The sequence below is a fragment of the Cajanus cajan genome, chromosome 4, assembly GCF_000230855.2.
Source record: "Cajanus cajan strain Asha chromosome 4, NIPB_CcT2T_4, whole genome shotgun sequence".
Classification (NCBI taxonomy): domain Eukaryota; kingdom Viridiplantae; phylum Streptophyta; class Magnoliopsida; order Fabales; family Fabaceae; genus Cajanus; species Cajanus cajan.
Window position 1 is genome coordinate 63,029,624 of NC_138520.1, and position 25,712 is coordinate 63,055,335.

Genomic DNA, 25,712 nt, shown 5'->3' on the forward strand with positions numbered 1-25,712 from the left:
GGATTACGAATATATGTTTAACTTGTAAAAATGGTGCTCTGGGAGAGAGAACGAAATTATAGAAAAGTGCCTGCAAGTTAGGTTGTGAAAAATTGGATGATTTCTGTTTGAGAAATTGAGGATCCCATTAGATTCTGTATGTGTTGAGGATTATAGATATGCTAATAATTTGTAAGAATGGTGATCTGAGAGGGAGAACGAAATTGTAGAAAAGTGTCTGTGAGTTAGGTTTTGGAACAATTGGGGATTTTACTGTTTACGTTAAAATTATATTAAATTGATAATTCTGTTGTTTGTTATATTAGTTTATGAATGTTATTGTTATATTATTTGATGATCTAGATGATGAATTACTTGAGGGGTATGTGAATCACCATTTTGTGTGGATTGTGTATGTATTGTGGAATTGAGATGTGGATGTGGATGTGGATGTGGATGTGGATGTGGATGTGAATGTGAATGTGGATGTGAATGAGATGTGATTGTGGTTCTTCACACCTATGACCAGGGGTGAGCACGGCCCGAGATTGTTACATGAGTATCGTGACCTTGGTTAACATGTCAGGGGTGAGCACAGCCCTAGGTTAGGGATAACGTGACCTTGGCACAGTGTTATATCAGGGGTGAGCACGGCTCTGGATTGTTACATAAGTATCGTGACCTTGGTTAACATGTCAGGGGTGAGCACGGCCCTGGAATAGGAATAACGTGACCTTGGCACAGTGTTATATCAGGGGTGAGCACGGCTCTGGATTGTTACGTGGGTATCGTGACCTTGGTTAACATGTCAAGGGTGAGCACGGTCCTGGGATAGGGATAACGTGACCTTGGCACAGTGTTATATAAGGGGTGAGCACGGCCTGAGATTGTTAAATGGGTAGCGTGACCTTGGCATAGTGTGAAGTGCAAGATTTGTGATGATTGGTGTGATTGAGAATTATGACGTGATGACGATGTATGATTGATTGAAATACGATATGTTGAAATATTTATGAATATTAAGTTATAATGAGATAATATGTTGTGTTTTCTTATGTGTTATATATATAGATGTTTTCTTTTCTCACCGTGCGATTTGTGGATATTTTAGGTGAGAAAGATCCGACTACGAGTGACATCTAGAATGCTAACGGTTGAGTTGTGGTTATGCTCTGATATTGTGACATCGGAGCAGAGGATTTTCTTTAGGACATAGATTGTTATATGAAATTAGAATTGTAAATATTATTTTTGAAAATCATTTGTAAACTCTCACGTTTCATTTTTATCGTTGTGGTTATTGAAGAATAATTTTAAAGATTCTCATGTGAACCCTTTTACCGAAATAGAGAAATTGTTTTTGTTAAGTTTTCATTATTACAATATATGTGTCGGGGTAGTAAAGGTGTCACAAAAAATATTTAAACTTTAAATTTATATTTACAAATTGTCAAACGATGAAAAGATAGGATAGAACTTTTGTTAATTTTAGAATAGGTTTGGTTTGTATTAAGCACCGTCGCAAAATTATGCATTTTATGAAATTGAAATAGGACAAAAACAATATATCATGCATAAGAAATATAAAATAATTTTACATTCTCATCGATCATAAATTATTCTATAAAATTTATCTTAATATATATTAGTAAATTTGAGACACTTCATACTTTTAAATTTTATTTAATAAAAATATTTAAGAATTATTAATATTTATTATATCAAGTAATATTATATTTAATTATCAAATTTTAAGATTTTTATTTTGAGTTTTATTTTGTAAGAATTATTAATTTAGTATTATTTTTATTGTTTAAAAATATAAAATAAAATAATTTAAAAAATATATATACTAAATCAAACTATTTATCTTTATATAATATTAATAAAGTCGAGATATTTTATATTTTTATATTTTATTTAATAAAAATATTTAAAAATTATCAATGTTGGATAATTAATATTGTATTTAATTTTCAAATTTAAAGGTTTTAAGTTTGAATCTTATTTTTGTAAGAATGATTATTTTTTAATATTTAAAAAATTTTAAGAATAAAATTATTTAAGAAATAAGTATGCAAAATTAGATAATTTTCTTTGTTTTATATATATATATATATATATATATATTAATTTCTTCTTAAAATGTGATTTTATAAAATTGAGTTAAGTTTTAATCTTAATTCTTAAAATAACATAATATAATATAAATTCCCACCAATTAAGTTCTTCCCGTTCCAAACTCAGTCAATAACTCAATGTCTTCATCATGGTTTCCCAAAACTAATACTCCCACACGTAGGGGCAAAATTTACGATATTTTATGAATCAGGAAATGAATTTGCGACAAGAATTCTTTGATTATGATTACATAACTTTGGCGGGGTAGGTGGTTGTGTCGGCAGAGAAGCACATTATATAATCTTATCCATTGACAGTTAGGGAAGTGACACAGATCCAACTTTCTTGTTACATATAAATATATTTATGGAGCAGCCACCATGCAATTTGACTCTCCTTTTAAGAAGGTCAAACTAAACTCTCAAGTGCTTTTAAATTTAAACATTTTGCTCTGAGTGATAATCACCATTAAGTTTTGAAGCCTAAAGGGCCATGTGAGATCTATATAGGGAGCTAAATTCCAGTGTGCTAGTGACAAATTCTGCTGCTTCTGTCTCCTTTTTGCCTTCCAACTGGCTCTGAGTGATATCCCAATATTAATATTTAATATATATAATATTTTTATTCTCATGCCACATCGAGTTGACACACAAACAGAACCTGTACTTCCCTAACTGTCAATGGATAAGATTATATAATGTACTTCTCTGCCCACACAACCACCTACCCCGCCGGCTCTTCCATCATATTCAGGTATTGTATTCATTGAGTTACTTTTCTCTTTATTTTATAATAGGTATTGTATTTAAAAAAAATTAAATATCATATTAATTTTTTTTAATATATTAAAAAAATTTATCATATAATAACACATATCTTATAGAAACATAATCACTAAGAATTATTTTTATTGAAGAGTTATTTTTACTTATATAATAAATATAATATGTTAGTATATTGTTAAAATGTGTAAATATATGTTATAATGACATATAAAATATATTATTAAGTTTTATTCAAAATAAACATTAAATTATATGTAATTATATATACTTATAACCTCAAGCGTGTGATTTAACGATAAGGGTTAATCCACGCTTAAACAAGGTCAGGGTTCGAATCCATATATATAGTGACAATTTTTATATGTTAAAATATGAGACTTTTAGGTATACTGAAACACAAGTAATATTAGTTGTTTCTTTTCATTTTACTCCTTATAATATATTTTAAAAAATAATTATTGTGTTATATTATTTCTAAAAAAATATAATCATGAGATTAATTTTGTAAAGTTAATATTATTTTTATATATTTATTCAATTTTTTAATTTGTATCAAAAAATCGGGGATAACATTTATTATGAGACTGATTATTATGTTATGTTGTTTCTAGTAAAAAAAATCAAACACAAAATTAATTTTGTAAAATTATTTTTATGTTCGTATTAGACTTTTTCTGTAAAAAAATTTGAGATAACATTTATTAGGAGATCGAAAGTAATTTTGTATGATTCTCCAAAGTCCAAAACACAAGTCATGAGTAGATCTTGTAATTTTAACATTAATTTTTTATTATTAAGAGTAACATTATATATTTGCTAGTTATATGTGTGTTTGTTAGAGAAATTATTATCGTTTCATAGTGAGGTGACATTATAGTTTCACGTGACACTTGGGATGGGATGGGCGCACCTAAACCATCCTAGCAAACAGGACGTGACACCCCACAATAGAAATTGCAAAGAATAATTCATGCATGAAAAATATGGTGTACAAATTAAGACAGTGATGTATCAATTAAATGCATAAGTTTAATATTAAAAAAATGCTTTGTGTGTGTGTGTGTGTTTTTTTTTTTTTTTTGGAAATTAAACATGCATGGGTGAGTTTACAATATTTACAGACTCTGCTCCACTAAGACTTCCGTAATGTTGAGTTTAATCAAATGTAAGATTGTATTATTATATTAAAACCTTAAATAAGATCTTCTTAATTTTAATTTTAATTTTTTTTTATCTAATAAAGCAACAACACAAAAATTATTTAACAAATAATATATTTATTTAAAAGTATAACTTAATTACATTTGTAGTGTTTTGTTTTTCTCAATTTACAATTTTTATCTCCTATTTAAAATAGAGATATTTATCCTTTTTATTTTTAAAATGTAATTATTAATTTAATGTTTGATAATCGTTAAATTTTGATATTATACACTAATTTACCGCTATTTAACTGATGTGATATTTATTAATATGATATGTAATAATAAATTTTTTAAAATAATGTATAATTTGTTTTGTTTATATATATTTTAATGAATGATTAATATATATTTTATTAATAAAATTTATTTAAATATTTTTTAATTTATTTTATCTCTAAATATTATATTACTAAATATTATATTACTTAAGTATGAATAAGCATTAAAATTTAATAATTAATAGATATTAATTTGATTTGAGAATTAAAATTTAATATTTTTAAAATTAAAAGAACTAAAATTACATATTTTCAATAGAGGATCAAATTTAAAAATATTTATCTTAAATAATTTAATTTGCAAATTTGAGGATTATTTTTAATTCATATATTTTTAAAAAAATTATAAAATTAAATATAATTCATCAATCAGAATTGTGCCTTAATTTTAAGGAGGTCGGTCATGATTATTTTTTAGGGAAGGGATAATAACAAGATTTTTAGGATCTTGTGACGTTAATTAGTTCTAATTTTATTTTTTTATTTAATTATGATTGAAGGTTAAATATTATTCTGAATAACTAATATATTTTAACTTGTAACACGTCGTTACAAATTATGTGTCAAAGAAATATTCTATCATGCATTAATGGTGTGTTTGGATGAAGAATTTATATAGGATAATTCATTTATTTGAAGAATTTCAAATTCTTTGAGGTAAAATGCTTTGTTTGGATGAGGAATTTACAAAGTATTTGAAATCCAAGCATTTGTGAAATTCTTTAAAATAGTAGAATTTTAAATTCTTCCAAAAATGGAAGAATTTGAAATTCCTCATATTTGTTTTTCTTATTTCACCTATATATTTTATCTTATCTCTTCATTCTTTTAATTATTGGATATTTAAAAAATATTTTTAAAATTATTAAATATTATCTTATATTAATTTTTAAAATTATTAAATATTATCTTATATTAATTTTTAAAATTATTTAATATTATCTAATATTAATTTTTAAAATTATTAAATATTTAAAATGGACTAATATTTATTTTTATAAAATTTAATTTAAAAATCTCAACATATAAATATATTTTTAAAATCAATTTTACTATGATGGAATCATATTATCATATTCAACCTAACAATTTAAAATTTAAGAAATTTGAATTGACTCATCCAAACAAAATATTTTAAGAATAATAGAAATTTAAATCAAAATAATTCAAATATCAAGAATTTAAAATTCTTTAAATTTCTAAAATTCTTCATCCAAACACACTATAAAGGTTCTTCAACTTCCCACTATCTTTCTCTCTAACCTAAATTTTACTCTCCCCTTGTATGAATACATGAATTCTTGACTCTTAGGATTTTATATGTTTCTCAGATCTTAGACTTTATCGCTCCACTCACTTAAGCTACCACGATGGTTCACTTAAGGGAACTCGTGTGGCCTTCTAGTGTTGTTATCGACCTTAGCTCGCTTAAAAGTATTGGTCTTCAAGCTTAAGCTAGCAAGGTTCTTCAATTTGCTTTTGCTCTCAACCTTAACTTGCTTAAGTGTGTATTTGTCTTTGCTTAAGCAAGCGAACTCTCATTCATAAGTTGCTCTCTACCTTGCCTCATCTGAGTGAAGGACAATAACTCTTAGTGAGTTAGTGTCTTCAAAAATTTGTACCTTTTGACTGACTTTTTCACTTCTCCTTTTCTTGTGTTTATCAACACACAAAAACATAAAACATATCTACTAAACTAAGAATTTACGTGACAACAACCAAAACCAATGCTTGTTTTAATCAAAAATAGGATTCAAAAGTATAATACATACTCAATAATTACCTAAACTTACTTTATATATATATATTGAAAATTATCATCATCTTATGTCAAGTTTGATATCTTAAATTAAATTTTATCTTTACAAAATAAAAAATATTGTTACCTCTTCACAAATAAATGTTAAATTAATTTTGAACATTTTTTTTATAATAGTCAATAAGTTGTGGTTTTTTTTATTTATTAAATTATAAAAATGTAATAATCTAAAAAAAATTAATTCCACATATATACCACATGTTAAGTATACTTTTGTGTCGGTAGATAATTATTTAGTATTAAGTTAATTACTAAATGTTATATTAATAAAGTTAAAAAATAATTTAAGAAAATTTTCATAAAAATAAAAATAATTATGCTATTAATGAGTTAAACAAGTTAAGCTGAAGCTTAATTCTTTTAGCAAGCTATCAAGCTCAATTTTCCAATTAGATAAATGAGCCAAACTTTAAAAATTTAAAATTTTTTCACGAGTCAAACTTAAATTTTAAGATAGTTCAACTTAGACTCAACTCCTTTACACCTTACTTAGACATTACATTAGTCTTCCTAATTATTATTTAAAAAATTATTACAATATGACCTTTTGTGCGGAAAGTAATTATAAACATTAAAAAAAATAGTGTTAGTACAAGCCCACAAAACTCCAATATTATCATTTAGAATCAAACAGTGAAAATTATAGAAATTTCGACCCCAACTCAAACTGAAACTATCAACACCCCTAAAAACATTATGGAATAAATGCAAGACTTGAGGAATAAAACAAAACTATCCATCCATGATCAACCCTCACAACAACGACAAAGTTATAGATCGATTAGTTTATAGAATCTACATCCTTTTGCTGTGGTTTGTAACTTTGTATTATTATGGTTGATGAGGGAAATTAGATGATTTCATTACTTGATTAAAATCCTTAACACGATTTAAAATTTTTGAGTCCGGAAGAAAAAATAAAAAATTCTGTTTTTATTTAGTGGCTATATTTTCTCATCTGCCATAGGGTCCAAATTCTATAGCTGGTAGTAGCGAAGCGAAGTAAAGCAAAGCATTGTTATGTTGCATGTGTTGGGTTGAGTAATAAGACAAAGAAAGCACGCGTACGTAGTATTTATTTTTTAATTTGGTGAGCTGGGTTTGCCCATGCCAAAGTGGGCACCGCCACGTACACCACAACTAACTGTCGCTTTCTCCATAGTTGGATGCTAACCAACAAAGGTTGTCCTCCTGCCTTCTGGATTTCCTTTCTTTTAAACACATCTAACAAAATTCTCTCTCCGATTTAACAATTTAGAACTTGAATTTCTTATATATATTTTTTATTAAAAAGTTTAAGCTAATTTCTTATATACATTTTTTATTAAAATGTTTAAGCTAGTTAGGTTCCAGAACTCATCAAGATCTAGATAGACTTCAATGCTCTATAAGTATTAAGAGGAGTACTTACATTTAATATCCTCATATTGATAGTGGAAATCAAATCGACTTTCTTTTTGAGATATAAATTCTTTATCAATTAAATCAACTTTTATTAATTGAATTATATATACATATATATATATATATAGAGGAGGGTTCAAACGACATCGGTGTAACTTTTACTAAGTGTTACACCGCTCAATAACTTTATATTAAATGTGAATTTTAAAAATCCAACCGTTAGATTAAAAGTTCATATCTCTTAGATCATATATATCAAATTTTATATTAATCTAAGATGATTTGATACTTCATTCTCATAAAATAAAATTGACGTAATATATTTATTTCAAAATATACTAAAATATGGACACTTTGATTACCTTCAAGTTGTTGTTCAATTTTAACAAAATTTGACATATATGATCTAAAAGATATGAACTTTCAATCTAACGGTTGGATTTTCAAAATTCACATTTAATATAAAGTTATTAAACGGTGTAACACTTAGTAAAAGTTACACCGGTGTCGTTTGAATCCTCCTCATATATATATATATATATATATATATATATATATATATATATATATATATATATATATATAGATGGAAGATTTACTTGTTTTAAGAGTAAATCTATTTACACATATTTTACTTAATAACTTATATTTTATATTAAATTTTAATGCATAGATTAAATATGCAAATTTTTTAAAGAATTTAAATTTGATACCTTATTTCATTAATTTAAATGAGGAATAATCATAAAAAAATTTATACATCAATTTGAATTAATGAAATTGAGTATCAAATAGTTTTTATTTTTTTTTAATTTGTAGATTTGATTTATACATTAAGAGTTTTTAATTCAACAATTAGATTTTTTGAATTCGATGTAGAATATGATTTATTAAGCAGAATAAATATATGTAAACTTACTCTTGAAATAAGTAGATTTCTTATTTTATATATATATATATATATATATATATATATATAATATTTACTTGAAATCTTGATTAAGAAAATTGACTACAATATTTATTGAACCAAATACTTGTTGATAAATAAATTTATTATAAATGGCAAAGTTCTTTCTTCATATATACTATAATGTAAGTATATATTCAAGACTTAAAACTTTAAAGGCTTAAATATGTTTTAATCTTTTAAATTTAAGATAAATTTATTTTTAGTCTCTCAAATTTAAAATTGATCTTTTTAGTTATTATAATTTCAAAAAATCTTACTTTAGTTCTTATACTCAATTTTCTTTAAGGAAATTGTCAAATACTGTTGTACAAAATCTACCTATTAGTGTCTCTGTTGATAAAAAGATAACATGATACTAAATAACTGTCACAATTTATTACTTTCAAATATATTATTGGCCACCTAAGGAACTAAAACAAGATTTTTAAAAATTAAAGAGACTAAAAAAATAATCTTAAATTGAAGAGACTAAAATCATATTTAAGTCAACTCTAAATTTATAATGATAGCTGAAAGGTATAAATACATCCCAACAACTTTTCTACCTCCACTTTATTGTGATTCTTTTATCTTTAAATTATATATATATATATATATATATATATATATATATATATATATATATATATATATATATATATGTGTGTGTGTGTGTGTGTGAGCGCGTGTGTGTTAAAATATTTTTTTAATCTCAATAATTTTACAAATTTTATTTTTTAGTCTTTATAATTTAAAATAGAATTTTTTATTTCATATACTTATATTTTAAAATTATTTTTAATTTATTTGTAATGTCATTTTCGTATGAGTGATGTAAATTTATTAAATCCACGTGGATAATGTATTTGATGTTTTAGACGATTATGTGTCATTTAATGATGTATTACATAATTAACAACAATTTGATTATTCATATGAATCATATTTGGTCATAGTAAATATTGACTATCTACCATTCGTACATTTTATTTTTTCCTCCTAAACTATTAAGTAACATATTATCCTCCACAAAATCAAATACATTAATGTTATGTAGATTTAATAACTTCACATCATTCACACGGAAATAACATTATAAAAAAAAATATCAACAATGACTAAAAAAAATAAAAAATGCAAATATATACTCTAAAAATGTCTATTTTGAATTATAAAGACGGTAAAGACAGTAAAATAATAAAAATTTTAAAAATATTTTAACCAATTATATATTACAAATGTATTAAATATCTATGGTTTTTCTCATTATTATTAGCAATCTTATCTCTCATTTGTAAGCATAATTTTTCTTTAATAATTATCTCAAAATTCATCTATTATTCATGTTACTTTATTTTCTCTCTTATTTTTTTAAATAAAATATATAAATAAAAAATAAGTGTCTCAACACTACTAATTAGTTACTTATTAAATTAAAACAATTATATTGTACCAATACTTCCATCAATTGAATGATATATACCTAAGCTTACATATAAAGTAAAAAAAGATAAAAAAATTAGTTAATACATAAATCAACTGGCATATATAAGATTTTTTCATCTTTAACAAGTGATCTCAAATTTAAAATATGAGTCTATAATAAAAGATATATGTGGTCTATTAAAAAAAAAGTATATTTATTTTTAATTTATTTATAAAATATAAACAAACTTGCATATAATGGTCCCCTTTATGCATAAGGTGGGAATTCCTTCTCTACTTTTTTCTGGGATTTGGCACTTGTCACTCTCGCACGGCTTTTTCTGCGTTTACCATACAAAAAAGAGAAATTATCCTTTCACAAGAATATTATGAAACCGGGGAGATCGCTTTGAGGAAAAGACAAGTATTGATACTTGCTGTGCATGTTACAAATAGATTCCATTCTTTTTTCTATACTCTCTTACAATTTAAGAGTCCCATGCTTTTTCTGTATAAGAAATTAAACAGTTTTTTTAAATTTAATTCACAATTAAAGTTGATACTACTTTATTTGCCTTATTTTACTTTTATATAATAAATTATTAATGAATTATATATATCATGTAAAATAAAAATATTATTATCATATAGTACACAATTTTTTTTATAAAAATAAATGAGTTATATCAAACTAATATTGATTCAACTCAACTTATCTCAATAATATTAATTTAATTCACAATTCGATTCAAATTTAAACTATATTGTTTTTTTTTTTCAAACTTAACTCGATACAAATTTCAATTTGTTAACAATTTTAGTTTAACTTATTAACTTGAATCACATAGACAAAAAGACAAATATTTTGAATCGTGCACATTTTAAAATTTCAATTTAATAATAATTTTTGATAAAATAATCTCTTAACTTTGTTTAGAAGACAAAACAACCTATTCTATTAGTTTTATAAAATTACAAGATATGATTCTAAAGAAATATAATTACAATCAAAACTTGTATAAATAAAAAACTATATCTTTCATAAAGTAATAGAAAATCTATTCAAATTCTTTTAATATTGTTAACTTAGAATTTAGTTTTGACAATTCTTTCAGTTGAAATTAAATAGAAAACTAATTATAAAAAATATATATATTTATATGTCGAATTGATTTATGAGTCAAAATTACTGAACTATTTCATAATTCAAGTTCGACTAATTTATTTATAAATAATTTTATATATTAAATTAATATATATTTAAATTTTTTTTTTAGAACATGTTTTATAATGTATTATTTTAAAAAATCAATTGATTAACAAAATTATTTTAATCTATATAAGAAAAAAATATTATATAATTATTTATAAAAATAACATTAATAGCATTAAGATATAGACATAGTTAATGGAACTTACACTACCTAATAAATAATGAAATCCCAAATGTTATTTTCAAGACAACCAATAAATGCTGTTACATTATTGTGGTTTAAATATGAAAGAGAAGTGCCAACAATTCAACATGTATTCGGATACAGAAAAGACACCGTAGGTGACATGAATCCTCTCATATCATGTGAAGCAATTAAAGTATTAAGTATATAAATGTCTGGATGAAACACCCTTTATTCCCAATTCCTCTAGTGAATTTATTACCGTGTCACTGCCCTAAAACATAAAATACATGCAATTTAATTGAGTTAACCATAATGGGGTAATAATTGAAAGAAAGTAAAATGTGATTGTTACTCTTTTAAAACTTGAGAGCTACCAATTATGATCTTCTTTTTTCGTTGTGGAAAGAATTAGAGAATTTTTTGAATTTAGAAAACGAGGATTAATATTTGGAGCATAAAATATCTGTTTGTTTTAACCAAACAAAAAATGTTTATTTTCCTTTTTTATTTTTTCACAAAAGTTGACCTATCACTAACTAAACCAACACAGTTAACAGAAGATAAAAGATGATTTTCAACCTAATTGCGAATTGTAATTGGATAAAAGTACCACTTTTCTCTTGCAAATTTTAACTTTCATACGATCTACCTTTTGCATTAAAATTACATTTAGTAGCTAACATATTGATTTATTGAATAAAAATTCTCACTTCCTACAACTATATTTCTGTCGCTGTCTCCCACTAGAAACACTATTGCAAGAGAAAATGCTGCAAAATGTTAAAATTAGACATAAATAAATTTTTTCTTAAATATATTTTTAATATCTTAAATTTGTTTTTAATCTTTTAAAAGTGTTTTTTTACTCTTATAATTTTTTTTAAAAACTTTGTTTTAATCTCTCAAGACATCAATAATATATTTAAAAATGATAGATTCAGACAATTATGTAATATCACTTAACAAAAATATTAATAAATATATTTTATGAGATAATATTTAACAGATTTTTTAATAAAATTTAGTATAAAGACTAAACTAAGTTTTTTAAAAATTATAAAATTAAAAATTTATTTTAAATTTAAATGATTAAAAATAAATTTATCTTATATTTAAGAAATTAAAAATATATTTAAATCATAATTAGGAAAACATTCAAACATATCACCATAAATACTTTTAGAATGATTCTTCAATCTGTGTTAAAGTTTCATCTTGAAAATATAAATTTACAATCAATGCAAATCTTGATATACATTTATATACACTAAATAAAATTTCAATTTTAACAAAGAACAATAATAACACTTTCATTATTTTTTATGTTCAAGTTTTGTTAACAAATATTTATAAAAAAATTGATAGATTAAAATTAATAACTTGTTAATATTATTAAATTCCCTAGTTGAGCTACCCCTACTCGTGAGAGAAAGTGAAAGTGAAGTGCACACACTGCAGATGCAGTTGCAGGGAATGAGTTAAACCGTATTTAATTTTGACAACCTCCAACTCCAACAACTTACCCAATATTCTTTACTTTCTTCCTCCGCCTTCTTCACTCCCAATTCCCAAACCCTAGAAACAGCAAAATCCCCCTTTTGATGCAAATGGGATCAACCCACCAACTCTAGAGTCGCACCCTGCAACATTTAGCTCATGCCCACTTCAATTATGGCACCATTTTCCATTTCCCCCCACTTCACAGCCCTCACCTTCCTCATCTTGCTCCTCAAAACCCAAGCTTTTGATCCCCTTTCTTCCTTTTCCTTCACAGATTTTGAGAAAGATCCAAATTTTAAGTCAAGTGTGGGGCTTTATGGAAATGCAAAGGTTGTCAATGACGGCTCTCAAGTCCTTCTTTCTGGGAATGGTGGGAGAGTCATGTACAAGAAACCCATCAAGCTTGTTCATGGTGTAGCAAGGGAATTGGTCTCATTGTCAACCTACTTTGGGTTTTCAATCAACTTGGATAGTGGGAAGAATGGCTTGGCTTTTGCTATGGTTCCAAGTGGTGTTCAAGGTGAGGTTTTTGGTAATAGTTCATATGGATTTTCTTTTGGAGTGAAGGAAAGTGAGTATAAGGTTATAAGTGTTCAGTTTAGTGCTTCAAGGGATGGTAGAAATGGGGGTTATACTAGTTGTAATGTGGCCATTAATGTTGGTAGTTCTGTTCCTGTTAAAACAATCAATGCTTCATCTGTCATTATGGGTCTAAAAAGTGAGGGGAAATTGCATGCTTGGATTGATTATGAAGCGAGTTCAAAGCGGTTAGAAGTTAGGTTGAATCAATATGGTCAATCAAGGCCATCTGATCCATTGCTTTGGCATTCAATCGACTTGTCAAATGTGTGGGGGACTGAAGAGATGTATGCAGGCTTTAGCACGCTGAAAGGGAGTACTTCTCAAGCATGCTTTCTCTATTCATGGAGCTTTATTGTGAGGCATTTTCCACATTGGATGCATTCGGAGCCTCTGGATCCGAAGGTGTTTGCTAAGAACACTGAAACTCCAGCAGTGAAATCCAGGAGTGATTGCCTTTTGAGGGTTCTTGCTGCCATGATATTTGGTGCTGGATGTGGAGCATTGACTGCATTCATTGTTCTCTATTTGTGGACCATCTTCGGTAATACACGACCGGTGGTGCCGGAGGAGTATGCTATGCAGCCTGTAGATTTTGAGTACAAGAAAGTGAACATTGTTGTAGATAAAACCATCAAAGATGCCAAGGAGTAGATCTACAGGAGGGATCTAGTTGGATGCTTGCATTGTAAATCAGTGTTTCTTGTATTCAGGTTTTGCTTTGTTGTAGTTTGATAAAGAACTATTTAATTTACTTATGTTATTGTCTATTTTTGAACAAATTGAGATCCAGATCTAACTCTGTATTAAGGATTACATGGCTTACTTTTTCTTTTGGAATCATCACTAAATGTCCAAATCTATGTTACTAATTTATTATATGTTGTTGACAGAGGTTCTATTGTATGATGATGGCAAATAACCATAATCACTAACCAGTCTGTATATTGAATATTGATTAGCTAGTAACAGTGTGATATCTGCTTGATACTCCTGTCACTGTCTACTTTAACAAGCTCAAATATAAGAAAGTAAAATATTATGTGTAAAGAATGAGGATTGTAGTGTATTTATACCTCATGCCATAATAGTCTTATAGTTGGTTTTCTTAGTATAGATTTGTAGTTGTTTTTATTTAATAATATTCTTTTTTAAAGTTGCAATTATTCTGTAACTCCTCTTTATTTAACAATATTATTTCCCATTTACTAACATAAGATTAAACTTACAAAAATAAAGAAATAAAACTGTCTGAGGAGCACAGCTTCCATGAAAAGGAGCAGCCATGGAAGGAAATTGCAGCATATTCAGCTTTGGATCATTTCTTCATTTCATTTCAGGTTTCTCAAATGACAGCAACATTTCTCCCCTTTTTTTTATTGATCTTGTCCTACATTCCTTCTGTAAAGCTAATTTTCAGATGTAACAGAAACTTGTAGCAGTCTCACTGATGGGAACTTTGAGTGCACTCAGCTACCTTTCTTTGACATTCAAGCACTTAATGCTCCATAGGTTAGTTGGTTTATACTTTTTAGGCATCTTTCAATCATATTCCCTGGCTCTCTGCATTCAGCTGAAAACGTTTCTGCAATAAAGGGATCAAGCACCTGATATGTGCTACTGCAGCAGATACTTGTATTGTTGACAGAAATTTCATCTAGTTTTCTTATGGAATATCAACACCATTTTGTTACTTTAAAGTAGTTTAGTATATTCTTAAGGGCTTGACTAAGCCTGTGCACGCCATTTGCTTTGTATGCTTGCTTACTAAAGAATAATTGAATTTGCTTGTGATGACACTCTGATTTAGGTATATTCTTGTAACTTTATATAATATTTTGGTGAGTAAAAGTTGGTTTGGATACAATATCAACTTATTATTATTTTTATTGTTTGCTATTAAAGTAAATATTTCTTTGCAATAATATTTACTAGGAATATTTCTGGTTGGCATGATTTGATCTCATTAGTTAATTGCAGACAATAGTAACCTAACTTTGTCCTGGCCCTTATTTTCTGGTAAATTATTGGGAATGGAATTAGGTTTTGAAATGGCTGATTGATTTGTCTATAACCTGAAACTTTCAAAGCATGAGGTAAAACTTAAGCGTTGTTTGAGTTTGCTTTAAATACTGAAGTTCGTTTCTGGTTCCTCTGTCAAGCATTTGTAGCTATGACATTGTCTTTCTAAATGAGTATGTTTGCTTATGTTTTCTCAAATAATGTGACCCGACATTGCGTGCCTAGTTTTGTGGGATGATATTTATCGTACTTTATTTTTTCTTAATCTTGTTATGCTTCACGGAATTATTTTCGTTCATACTCCAATACTTTTTGTCCTCTGCAGGTAGTTGATGATAATTATTTTACATTTAAATAGTCAGACATCTCTTGCCAGCATTGCTTTCTCTGTCTGGAATGCATTAATATATCTTATTTATTTGGTATTCATGGCCCCTGTGACTTCAGCTTTTATAGTATTTTTTTTCTATAAAAAAAAGTGCAGAGCCATGTATATGATAAACTTAAGGTGTCTAGATATTTAACATATGTATATCAAAGACTTGAATTTAAGATCATTGATTAAGCTTAATCAATAATTTCTTACTAGTTAATTCACCTCTTCATTCATTTAATCTCTACTGGCATATAACCTACTATGTAGTACCTACCACTAGGGTGCGAGTGTAAACAACTTCTATCATTTAGCAAACTAGAATAATGCTATACCTCCTGTATTATTTTAATGGTTTGTAAAATTAAACGAAATAGTGAATGCATTTAATAACTTAATGTAAAATGTATTCAATTATCCATTTAGTAAGTAGGATGATTCAAAATTATTCTTTTACTTTATTCCCTCCTTGTTGCTATACCGTGTTTTCCAAGTTATTATAATTTCAAGCATTAGCGGCGTTATTGTTATTTTGCCGAGGAAAAACCTTGCTTATTGACCGAAGGGCAAAAGCATACGGCGATATTTCTTGGTACTGGTGGAATCTGAACTATCTTGGTTCTGTTTACTTAGCATAAAGAGTTCATTTATCCATAAGCTTATTATACATTTGCCATTTGTTGCCCACTGGACATTTTTCATTTATGGCTTGGGGAGGTGATTGGAGCCATAATGTAGAAAGAAGGTAGTGCGTAAAAAGGTGACCTATTGAACAAGATTCAACCAAGTGAACTTTGTGGTAGGTAAGAATACACAATAACTAGAGACGATTGTTTTTTAGTGAAACTAAAAAATTTGAATCCTAATTCTAGATATAAAATAAATTATGTTAACCAGGAGGATCAAGACACTTCGTGTCTCTAATAGTTATACACAAATAAATATTAGAAGTTACGAATAGTTAATTGAAGAGAATGTAAGAATTATTATTTTTTAATTCAAGGAATATAATGATTCATTAAAAAAGTAAAAATTAAAAGAGTGGTTACCAAAATATATCCACTTTATAATAGATATAGATAAAAAATATTTATCTTAGATATCATTGGAAATTAGTCATTATGTCTCAATGATGAATATTTCATACTAAGATTATCATATAAAAAAACTAAAAAATCCTTACAAGTGAATTGTTTGTGATTGTACCTATGCTCTTGGGGTCACAAGCAGCACCCATACCTTGATTCAAGGCTCCCCTAAAATACAAATATACACAAAATTTAGCTATAAAAGTTGTCAAATCAATACATGCAAGTTTTTTTTTGTATTATTTGACTTTTAGTCTATAGTTGGATCGATGGACAGGGATGGAATTAAAATGAAATGAAATAGAATCAAATAAAACTTTCATTTCATTATTTGGATATATTATAATTGAATGGAATAAAATTCACATTCAATTGGTTGAATAATAAATAGAATGAAATAAATTATTATTCTTTAAATCTAATATTAGTCTTACCTATAGGCTATAGCAATTACCATTGATTTTTCTCAACCAGTCCGTAAGATTAGACAAGTAGTATGATTCGTCAATTATGTTCAAATAAATAATTGTTTACGATTATTGTTCTGATACGGATGACCTCTTTTAAACTTTAGTAGCAACTTTTCAATCTATAACATTTAAAGAGTGTAACCCAAATATCATATAGCCCTTGAATCAGGTTATATACATAATACATGTATTTTGTGTCTTAGAATTCCAAGATTTTGGGAGATAACCCCCTAAAATCACATAGTAATCTTTTATTTTGGTAAACAATCGACGCATATCTATGAGAGTAGCTCAAGAGTCTCCTTTATGCCTACTAGATCGGGTTAATTGCATCTTCCATTCTCTTCCTCCTCGGGTCCTCTTCCCCATTCTGTTTTTTCATTCCGAACTTCATTCTTTTGTTTTGCTTGCAACACATTGGTTTTGCATCCAACCTTGTTTGCCTTGTCCAGATAAAATGGTCAACAACAATTATCATGCTTCCAAGGTTTTGGAAAAAGTTCAAAGTCTTCCATTCTGCATTAAATCTGCCCAAAAACTCTTCCACGGGATGGTCGCGTTTAATTATTGTCCACAACCAATTTGGCCATTGGGAATACATTGGGTATGGATTACATAAAAAATCACTGATTTAATAATTTTATTAAAAAAAACTTGTTCTATTACATTTCTCCTGATTCTTAAGAAGATAAAAATTGAGAGATTTTTTTTTTCAATCTGAGACATTTGTTTTGAATGATGCATGTTTGTTATAATATTTCTTAGTTTTAGGAATTCAGATATAATTCAAAGAACAGAGATGAAATAGGGAATCTTATAAGAGAAAATGTTCCGAAGAGTTTATTGCGTGTTTGAGAGTTTACAAGATAGGAGATCTAGATACAACAAAAAATGGTCTCTCTAATTGTTTACCGGCTCTTTATATCTAACTCTCAAAACTGAATCTAACAATTTTCCTTAAAAATGGGACACACGTAACTAACTCATATCCAACAGCTAGCAATATTATTCCTCAGCTTTATTTCATATCAATGCCCCCATCTTGTCAACATCCTTGTCCTCAAGGATGGAATAAAGGGTACTTCTTCTTCAAGTCATAGTAAAATTTCCAAGTGGCATTCTCTAGAAGTTGGTGCTTCCATTTAACAAGAACTTTCGTCACTGCTGCTCCTTTCCTTTTAACTGTCATCCTATCTAGAATTTCTTCAGGCTCCTTCTCTGCAAAGGCATGTTCAGCTTGATATGGCAGATTGGTAGAAGTTACTGCATCTCCAATGTGTTTCTTGAGTTGTAAAATGTGGAATACATTATGAACTTTGGAATGCACAGGAAGATCCAACTTGTAAGCCACTGCCCCAATGCAATCAATGATTTTATAAGGACTAAAATACTTCGGACTTAGCTTAGCATGTCTCTTGTAGGCTACGAAAATTTATCTATAGGGATGCAATTTCACATATACTAAATCACCAATCTGATACTTCTTATTAGTTCTATGTTTGTCAGCTAATTGTTTCATTCTTTCTTGGGCTCTTCTCAAATGAAATTTGATTAATTTCAACATTTCTCCCCTTTTCCTTAAGCTTCTATCAACTAACTCCACCTTGGACTCTCCAGAAAGGTAAGGAAGGTAAATAGGAAGTGGTTGGCCATACATGATTTCATAAGGAGTAGCCTTGATAGCTGTGTGATAGGTAGTGTTGTACCACCATTCTGCCATAGGAAGCCACTTAGACAAATTTTGAGGGGAATCTGCACACATGCATCTAAGATAGGTTTCTAAACATCTATTCACCACCTCAAATTGCCCATCAATCTGAGGATGATAGCTTGTTGAAAGCTAAATTTGGACTACTTGGAAAGCCATAAAATCCTACCAAAATTGACTTACAAACACAGGATCTCTATCACTAGTAATAGAATCAGGAAACCCATGTAGTTTGAACACATTATCCATAAATGCCTAAGTTACTTCCCTTGCAGTGTATGGATGCGATAGAGCTGTGAAACGAGCAGCCTTACTCAACCTATCCACCACAACCCAGATGACCTGTTTACCAAATGAATTAGGCAAGCCCTCTATAAAATCCATTGTAATATGCTGCCAAATCTGATCAGGTATAGGCAATGGTTGCAACAATCCAGGGGTGACAGAATTATCATATTTACATTGCTGGCACACAGAACATTGTTGAATAAATCTCCTAACATCACTGATTAGCCCTTTCCAATAAACTACCGATTTAACTCTCTTCATGGTAACATTGATTCTTGAATGACCTCCTGTAGCAGATGCATGCAACCATAGTAACAAATCTTTTCTTAGTTCAAGGTTATTTCTAACTACAAGTTTCCCTTTCCTTCTCAATTCACCATTCTGCCACTTGTAGTGTTTATGAGTCTGAACTTTTTTGCACTTCACTAATCAAATTCTGCAAGCTCACATCGCTAAGCCAGGATTTACGAATCCTATCAACCAACTCAAATTGCAACTACCGAATAATCAAACTACTGCACTCAATAGGACTTACTCAAGACAAGGCATCTGCTACTACATTATCTTGACCCTTCTTGTACTCAATTGAAAAGTCAAATTCCATGAGTTTTGATAGCCACTTCTGCTGGAAATCTGTAGTCAGCCTTTGATCCAAAATGTATTTGAGACTATAATGATCTGTTTTTACTATAAAATGTTTATTCAAAAGGTAATGTCTCCACCTTTGTATAGCAAAAACTACAGCCAACAACTCCTTCTCATATGTAGATATAAATTGTTGTTGTAGATTCAATATCCTACTAATGTAAGCAATAAGATGGTGATCTTGCATGAGTACGACTCCAATTCCCCCACCTGAAGCATCAACTTCCACCACAAAAACTTTGGAAAAATCTGGAAGTGCTAAGATAGGAGTGTTACTCAGTAATTCCTTGAGCTTCTGAAATGTTAGTTTAGCATCTTGAGTCCACCTAAAATTGTCCTTCTTCAACATATCCATTAGAGGCTTAGTTATAACTCAATATCCCTTCACGAACCTTCTGTAATAACCGACTAAACCCAAGAATCACCTAAGTTGCTTAATAGTCTGAGGTAAAGGCCATTTAGTCATAGCTTCAATCTTACCAAGATCTGTAGCCACTCTTTCACTTGAAATAAAATGACCCAAATATTTCACCCTATTCACAACAAAATAACATTTGGATCTTCTAGCAAATAAGTAATTATTCCTCAAAGTTAGAAGGACCAATTTCAGATGATTCAAATGTTCTTGCAAGTTCACACTATAGATAAGAATGTCATCAAAAAAGAGTAATACAAACTTCCTTAAAAAATGTTGGAACATTGTATTCATATGGCCTTGAAATGTTACAGGTGCATTGGTAAGACCAAAAGGCATTACCACATATTCATAGTGTCCCCCATGAGTTCTAAAAGTTGTCTTGTGTACATCTACAGGGTCCATTCTCACTTGATTGTAACCAGACCTTAGATCAATCTTGGAAAAAATTGTAGAGCCATTTAATTCATCTAGTAAACCGTCTACCAAAGGAATTGGAAACTTGTTCTTCACTGTACTCTTGTTTAATTCCCTATAGTCCACACACATTCTCCAGGATCCATCCTTCTTGCTCACCAAAACTATGGGCTGGCATATGGGCTACTACTGTCCTGAATGATACCAGATTTCAAGTATTCTTGTACCAATTTATCTATAACATCCTTCTGATTTTTAACTTACCTATAAGGGCTTTTATTTACTGGATTAGCACCTTGCACCAGTGGAATTTTATGATCATGGCCAGGCCTAAATGGAGGTAACTGAGTTGGCTCTTCAAATATGTCATCAAACTCTTTTAATAGTTGGTCCATTTCCTCCGGTAATGAAGGTTGAGCAGCATGAGTAGTTAAAGACTGTAATAATCCTCCTTCCTCCTCACAAAGTTGTAGCATGGAAACATGAACACCATCACCCAAGGCCTTGTCGAGTTGTTGTTTCTTAGCAGTCTTAACACCTGTAGAAGGAGAGCCTCTCAACACATGCCTCTTACCATGGACCTTGAAGTCCATTGTCAACTTAGAAAAATTCCAAGTAATATTACCCAATGTGACTAACCATTCAATCCCTAAAACCAAATCACAACAACCTAAAGGAATCAATAACATGTCCGAAGTAAATGTAGTTTGCTAAATAGACCAAGTGAAGCCTTTCACCATAAAAGAAATTGTAAGCTTGGACTCATCTGCTACCACAACACTTAAAGGCTCCTTTTCTTCAATCTTGCACCCATACTTAGCCACTTGAATATCCAAGAAATTGTGTGTGTTGCCACTATCGATAAGGATGTGCAAAGGTTTTTTTTGATAATACCCCGTAATCCTCATGGTACGAAAACTAGCAACTCCTGTCAATGCATTAACCGATATTTGTGGTTCCCTTACTATAGGTCTATCATTTACATTATCCATTGTATCCCACTGGTCATCCTCATCATCAATCTCCAAAACATGCACTTGCAACTTCTTGTGAGTCAAACTATGTTCAGGTGAGTAAGGTTCATCACAAAAATAGCAAAGACCCTTGGCCCTTCCTTTCATTCATGTACGCAAGGGTCAAACTCTTCCCTAACCTTGCCTTAATCTTACTAGCATTAGTTACTGTACTAGAAGAATTAGAATTATCAACACTCAATGGTCTATGGCCCAATACACCTTTCTGCTGTTTATTGATCTCATTAATCACAAAACCTGAAGTATTAGCAGCCTTATACAATCTTGCTAATGAAAAAGCCTTACTTACTATAGTTGGTTGAAACATCCTTACCATTATTTGAATATCCTTCTTAAGCCCTCCCAAAAAACAACTAAGCAAATACTCCTAAGAAAAATTCAAGCGAGTAATAATAGCATCAAACTCCTCATAATATTCGATGACTGACTTTTTCTGCCTCAATTTCATTAAATCCACCATTGGATCATCACAAACATCACCAAACCTTTCAAGAACCAGTTTCTTGTACTTAAGCCAAGGCAAATTAGAACAATTAGTAGTTTTATCAATAGTTGTGTGCCACTGTAAAGCCCGACCCTCTATATGAACAACAAGTTTAACATGAAAGTCATCAGGTGTATTATCAATAAGAAAAAAATTGTCACATTGATACATCCACTGGTTCACATTCTCACCATTAAACCCAGGAAAATCAATCCTAGCAAGCCTAGTTCCACAAGAATAAAAAGACCCACGATTTTGTCCTTGAATAATTGATGATCCTAATATATTTCCCACATTACCCATCAATTCTTGCAATGTTTCTTTCATAGAATTAGTCAAAGTTCACTGACAACCATTCTTCCAACTCCCTCATGGCTACCGCATGATGAGTTGAGTCTACCATGGAAGATTAGTCCAAATGAATCGTCCCGACTAATACCAATTGTTATAATATTTCTTAGTTCTAAGAATTCGAATATAATTCAAAGAACATAGATGTAACAAGAAACCTTATAAGAGAAAAGGTCACGACGAGTTTATTGCATATTTGAGAATTTACAAGAAAGGAGATCTAGATATAACAAAAAGTGTCTCTCTAATTGTTTAGTCTCTTTATATCTAACTCTCAAAACTGAATCTAACAATTCTCCTTAAAAATTAGACACACGTAACTAATTCATATCCAATAGTTAGCAATATTATTCCTAAGCTTTATTTCATATCAACGTTTCGCCACTTCACCTTGTTCCGTCATTTTACATATTCAACTAATACAATATAATCTATATTCATTTTACTCCTTTTCAACTCATCTCTTTTCGTCAAACCAAACATAACTAGTTATACATTTCATCAATATTTTGGAAAGTTTAGATTTGTTCATTCATGCTTTTTTTCAGCATATATTACATTTCTCCAAAAAAAAAAAATCTTAAATTCCATTGTTCATTTTAAAAATTAGATACCGTCCCATGATATTAATACTTAAACAAGCCTATTTGAACGATGTTTTTTTTTGGCTCAACATTATGGGAAATTGGTTTTGAATCCCTACTATCAACTTTGGAACTCCAAACAATGAAATAAACATCTTGACTTATGTTTTAAATAAAAGTTGATCATGAGTTTTCAAAATTTCATTTTATTTACCCTAGTTCAAGTATCAATAATTTCATGTTTAAAATTAACTACCATACAAGTATTATCAGTAACATTTTTTTGCATTACAACTATCAATAAGATGTTTCAACAACCAAGTCTATGATATGCACGATGAATCAAAGAAACTACAAGCAAGCAAGATCTATGATACCGCTGCATTTACATACACGAAAGCTGTCTCTAAATACCCTCATAGATGCACGCTTTAAGCACTACTAGCTTTTTGAATAAACAAGTCATACAAATACAACCACAAATCTAAATAGAACAAATAATACAACATACAGCACATTTGTTCATTTCATGTAATATCACAAAACAGAACAAAATCACAACAGAAATTTAAAATCTTAACCCAAAGCAGTGAAAGAAACCAAAAACACATCGTACAAACTAAGTGCGGTCAGAATAAGAACAAATGATTTTTTTCATAAGATTGAAATAATGACGTTTATATAAGAAAACAAAAATCCTATATGAACATTAATGGATCTCAGCAATATATGGTTATCTGCAATTCCTTTAGGAAGCTTCAGATAGATAACGCAGTTTATAACTAACATCACCGATCCATAAATCCAACCAAGAAAAAAAATGAGTTTTTTTTTTCGAAGTGATCAAAAAGATAAAAAATTTAGCAGAATTTGCAGAGAGATAAAAGAAAGAGCATCTCAGAGTAATCATTCCCCATTAGCTTCTTCACTAGTAATCAAAGTGCAAGGATAACATATTGGAATTGCTCATCACTGATGCTCGTAAAACAGAGATGCATAAGTACCCTAAAAGATGATTGAAATTTGAAAGACGAAATCGTAGGTTTGAACCTCAGATTTGATTCTTCGAATTCCGAATGAATCTAAGACGCGAACAAAGGGAAAGAGGATTTTAGCGTAAATGTTTACCTGCGGCGTGTGCGTTCTGCGAATTTAAAGAAGCGCGTAGAAGCCTAGGGTTTTGTTTGGAGCCTTTCGATGATGGGTTCATTTTCCCGTTTACTTCACTACCACAATTTGGGCTTTTTATTCTATCGTTATTTTTTTAAAAATTTGTTTTCCAATCATTATTAAAACAGGATTTTTGACTTTACCCCCAAAAAAAAAGTTTTTATATATGCACCACTTATATTTATATTTAGTAATAAATTTTATTTTTAGTAGATATAAAAATTAACTAAAAATAATTTAATTGATTATTTTAAGTGATAATTGATTATTATAATGAAGTTTCTTAATTTACTGAAAAATAGAATAAATAATTAATTATTATTTAAAATAATCAATTTTTTAAATGAAAACTTAATATTTTGATTTTTCAAATCAATCCTCCTTTTAAAATATTTTAAAAACTTCTTTTCATCATCAAACATTATTTATATAGAGAAATAAGGTTAAGTTACATATAAAGCACAAAATCTACAAACAACAAAACTTAAACACACAACAAAATGTAATTTGCACTATTATCTTTCAAGAAACTTATATTTGTTATTATCAAAATTAAATATACTATGTCTTCATCTTGAGTTTGATTAATAGGAACCACCCTCAACCAATGAATGTTTATTAGGATCTTGTCAAAGTGCTATAATTATTTATGGTTATCTCTCACTCTTATTAGAGGTTCTTCACCATAGCCCCCCTTAAGGCGTAAGTAAATGACTTATGAAACTTACCTACATAGACTCACACTATTTTGTAAACAAAATATGTATGCATGAACTCTAACAACCACACCACATCATTGCATATAAATGCAACAACCATCAACTTCATTTGTCAATCTACAACACATACTAGACTTATTCACCACATCTTACCACATTACTCATAGTAACTTAATAGATCATGCATCAATATAATTTCTCATACAACAACACTCATACATACTCATCATTCATACATGCTAGAATATATTATTTATTGATCCTCTTACAATCATAGTTCTATTTAGTTCTCCCTTTTATATGTATACATCTTGTTACTAACTTGTTAGCTTCATTCTTATAATTATAATACTTAATCCCCCCTCACGAATCCTCCAATGTTAAATTATGTGTATAACTTGGTTTATTTGAGAAGAAGGCATGGTGCCTAACAAGGTCAAACTTATGCCTAGTGTTAGAGGTTAAAGACCTCTTTACCAAAGTTGCACCTGATGCGA

General features: G+C 28.9%; 1 protein-coding gene, 1 long non-coding RNA gene and 2 other non-coding genes across 4 annotated transcripts; 1 reads left to right on the forward strand and 3 right to left on the reverse strand.

Moving 5' to 3' along the window:
• The first annotated feature begins 12,806 nt into the window (after window positions 1-12,806).
• On the forward strand, window positions 12,807-14,290 carry LOC109789744 (lectin DB58). Its single transcript, XM_020348773.3, has one exon. It carries the CDS (start codon window positions 13,025-13,027, stop codon window positions 14,099-14,101), a length of 1,077 nt encoding a protein of 358 aa, XP_020204362.1. The 5' UTR covers window positions 12,807-13,024; the 3' UTR covers window positions 14,102-14,290.
• A 3,237-nt stretch (window positions 14,291-17,527) lies between these two features.
• LOC145956903 (uncharacterized) lies at window positions 17,528-25,118 on the reverse strand. The gene is made up of 2 exons (XR_014433281.1): window positions 24,455-25,118; window positions 17,528-17,843 (listed from the first exon to the last, which is right to left on the reverse strand). It is a non-coding gene; the product is annotated as an uncharacterized LOC145956903 (long non-coding RNA).
• On the reverse strand, window positions 24,038-24,127 carry LOC114915185 (small nucleolar RNA snoR27). Its single transcript, XR_003803112.1, has one exon. It is a non-coding gene; the product is annotated as a small nucleolar RNA snoR27 (small nucleolar RNA).
• LOC114915184 (small nucleolar RNA snoR26) lies at window positions 24,217-24,308 on the reverse strand. Its single transcript, XR_003803111.1, has one exon. It is a non-coding gene; the product is annotated as a small nucleolar RNA snoR26 (small nucleolar RNA).
• Window positions 25,119-25,712: the final 594 nt, after the last annotated feature.

Bases quoted from the DNA above. Each gene is read 5' to 3' on its own strand.
- LOC109789744 (XM_020348773.3), top strand. From the start codon at position 13,025: ATGCCCACTTCAATTATGGCACCATTTTCCATTTCCCCCCACTTCACA.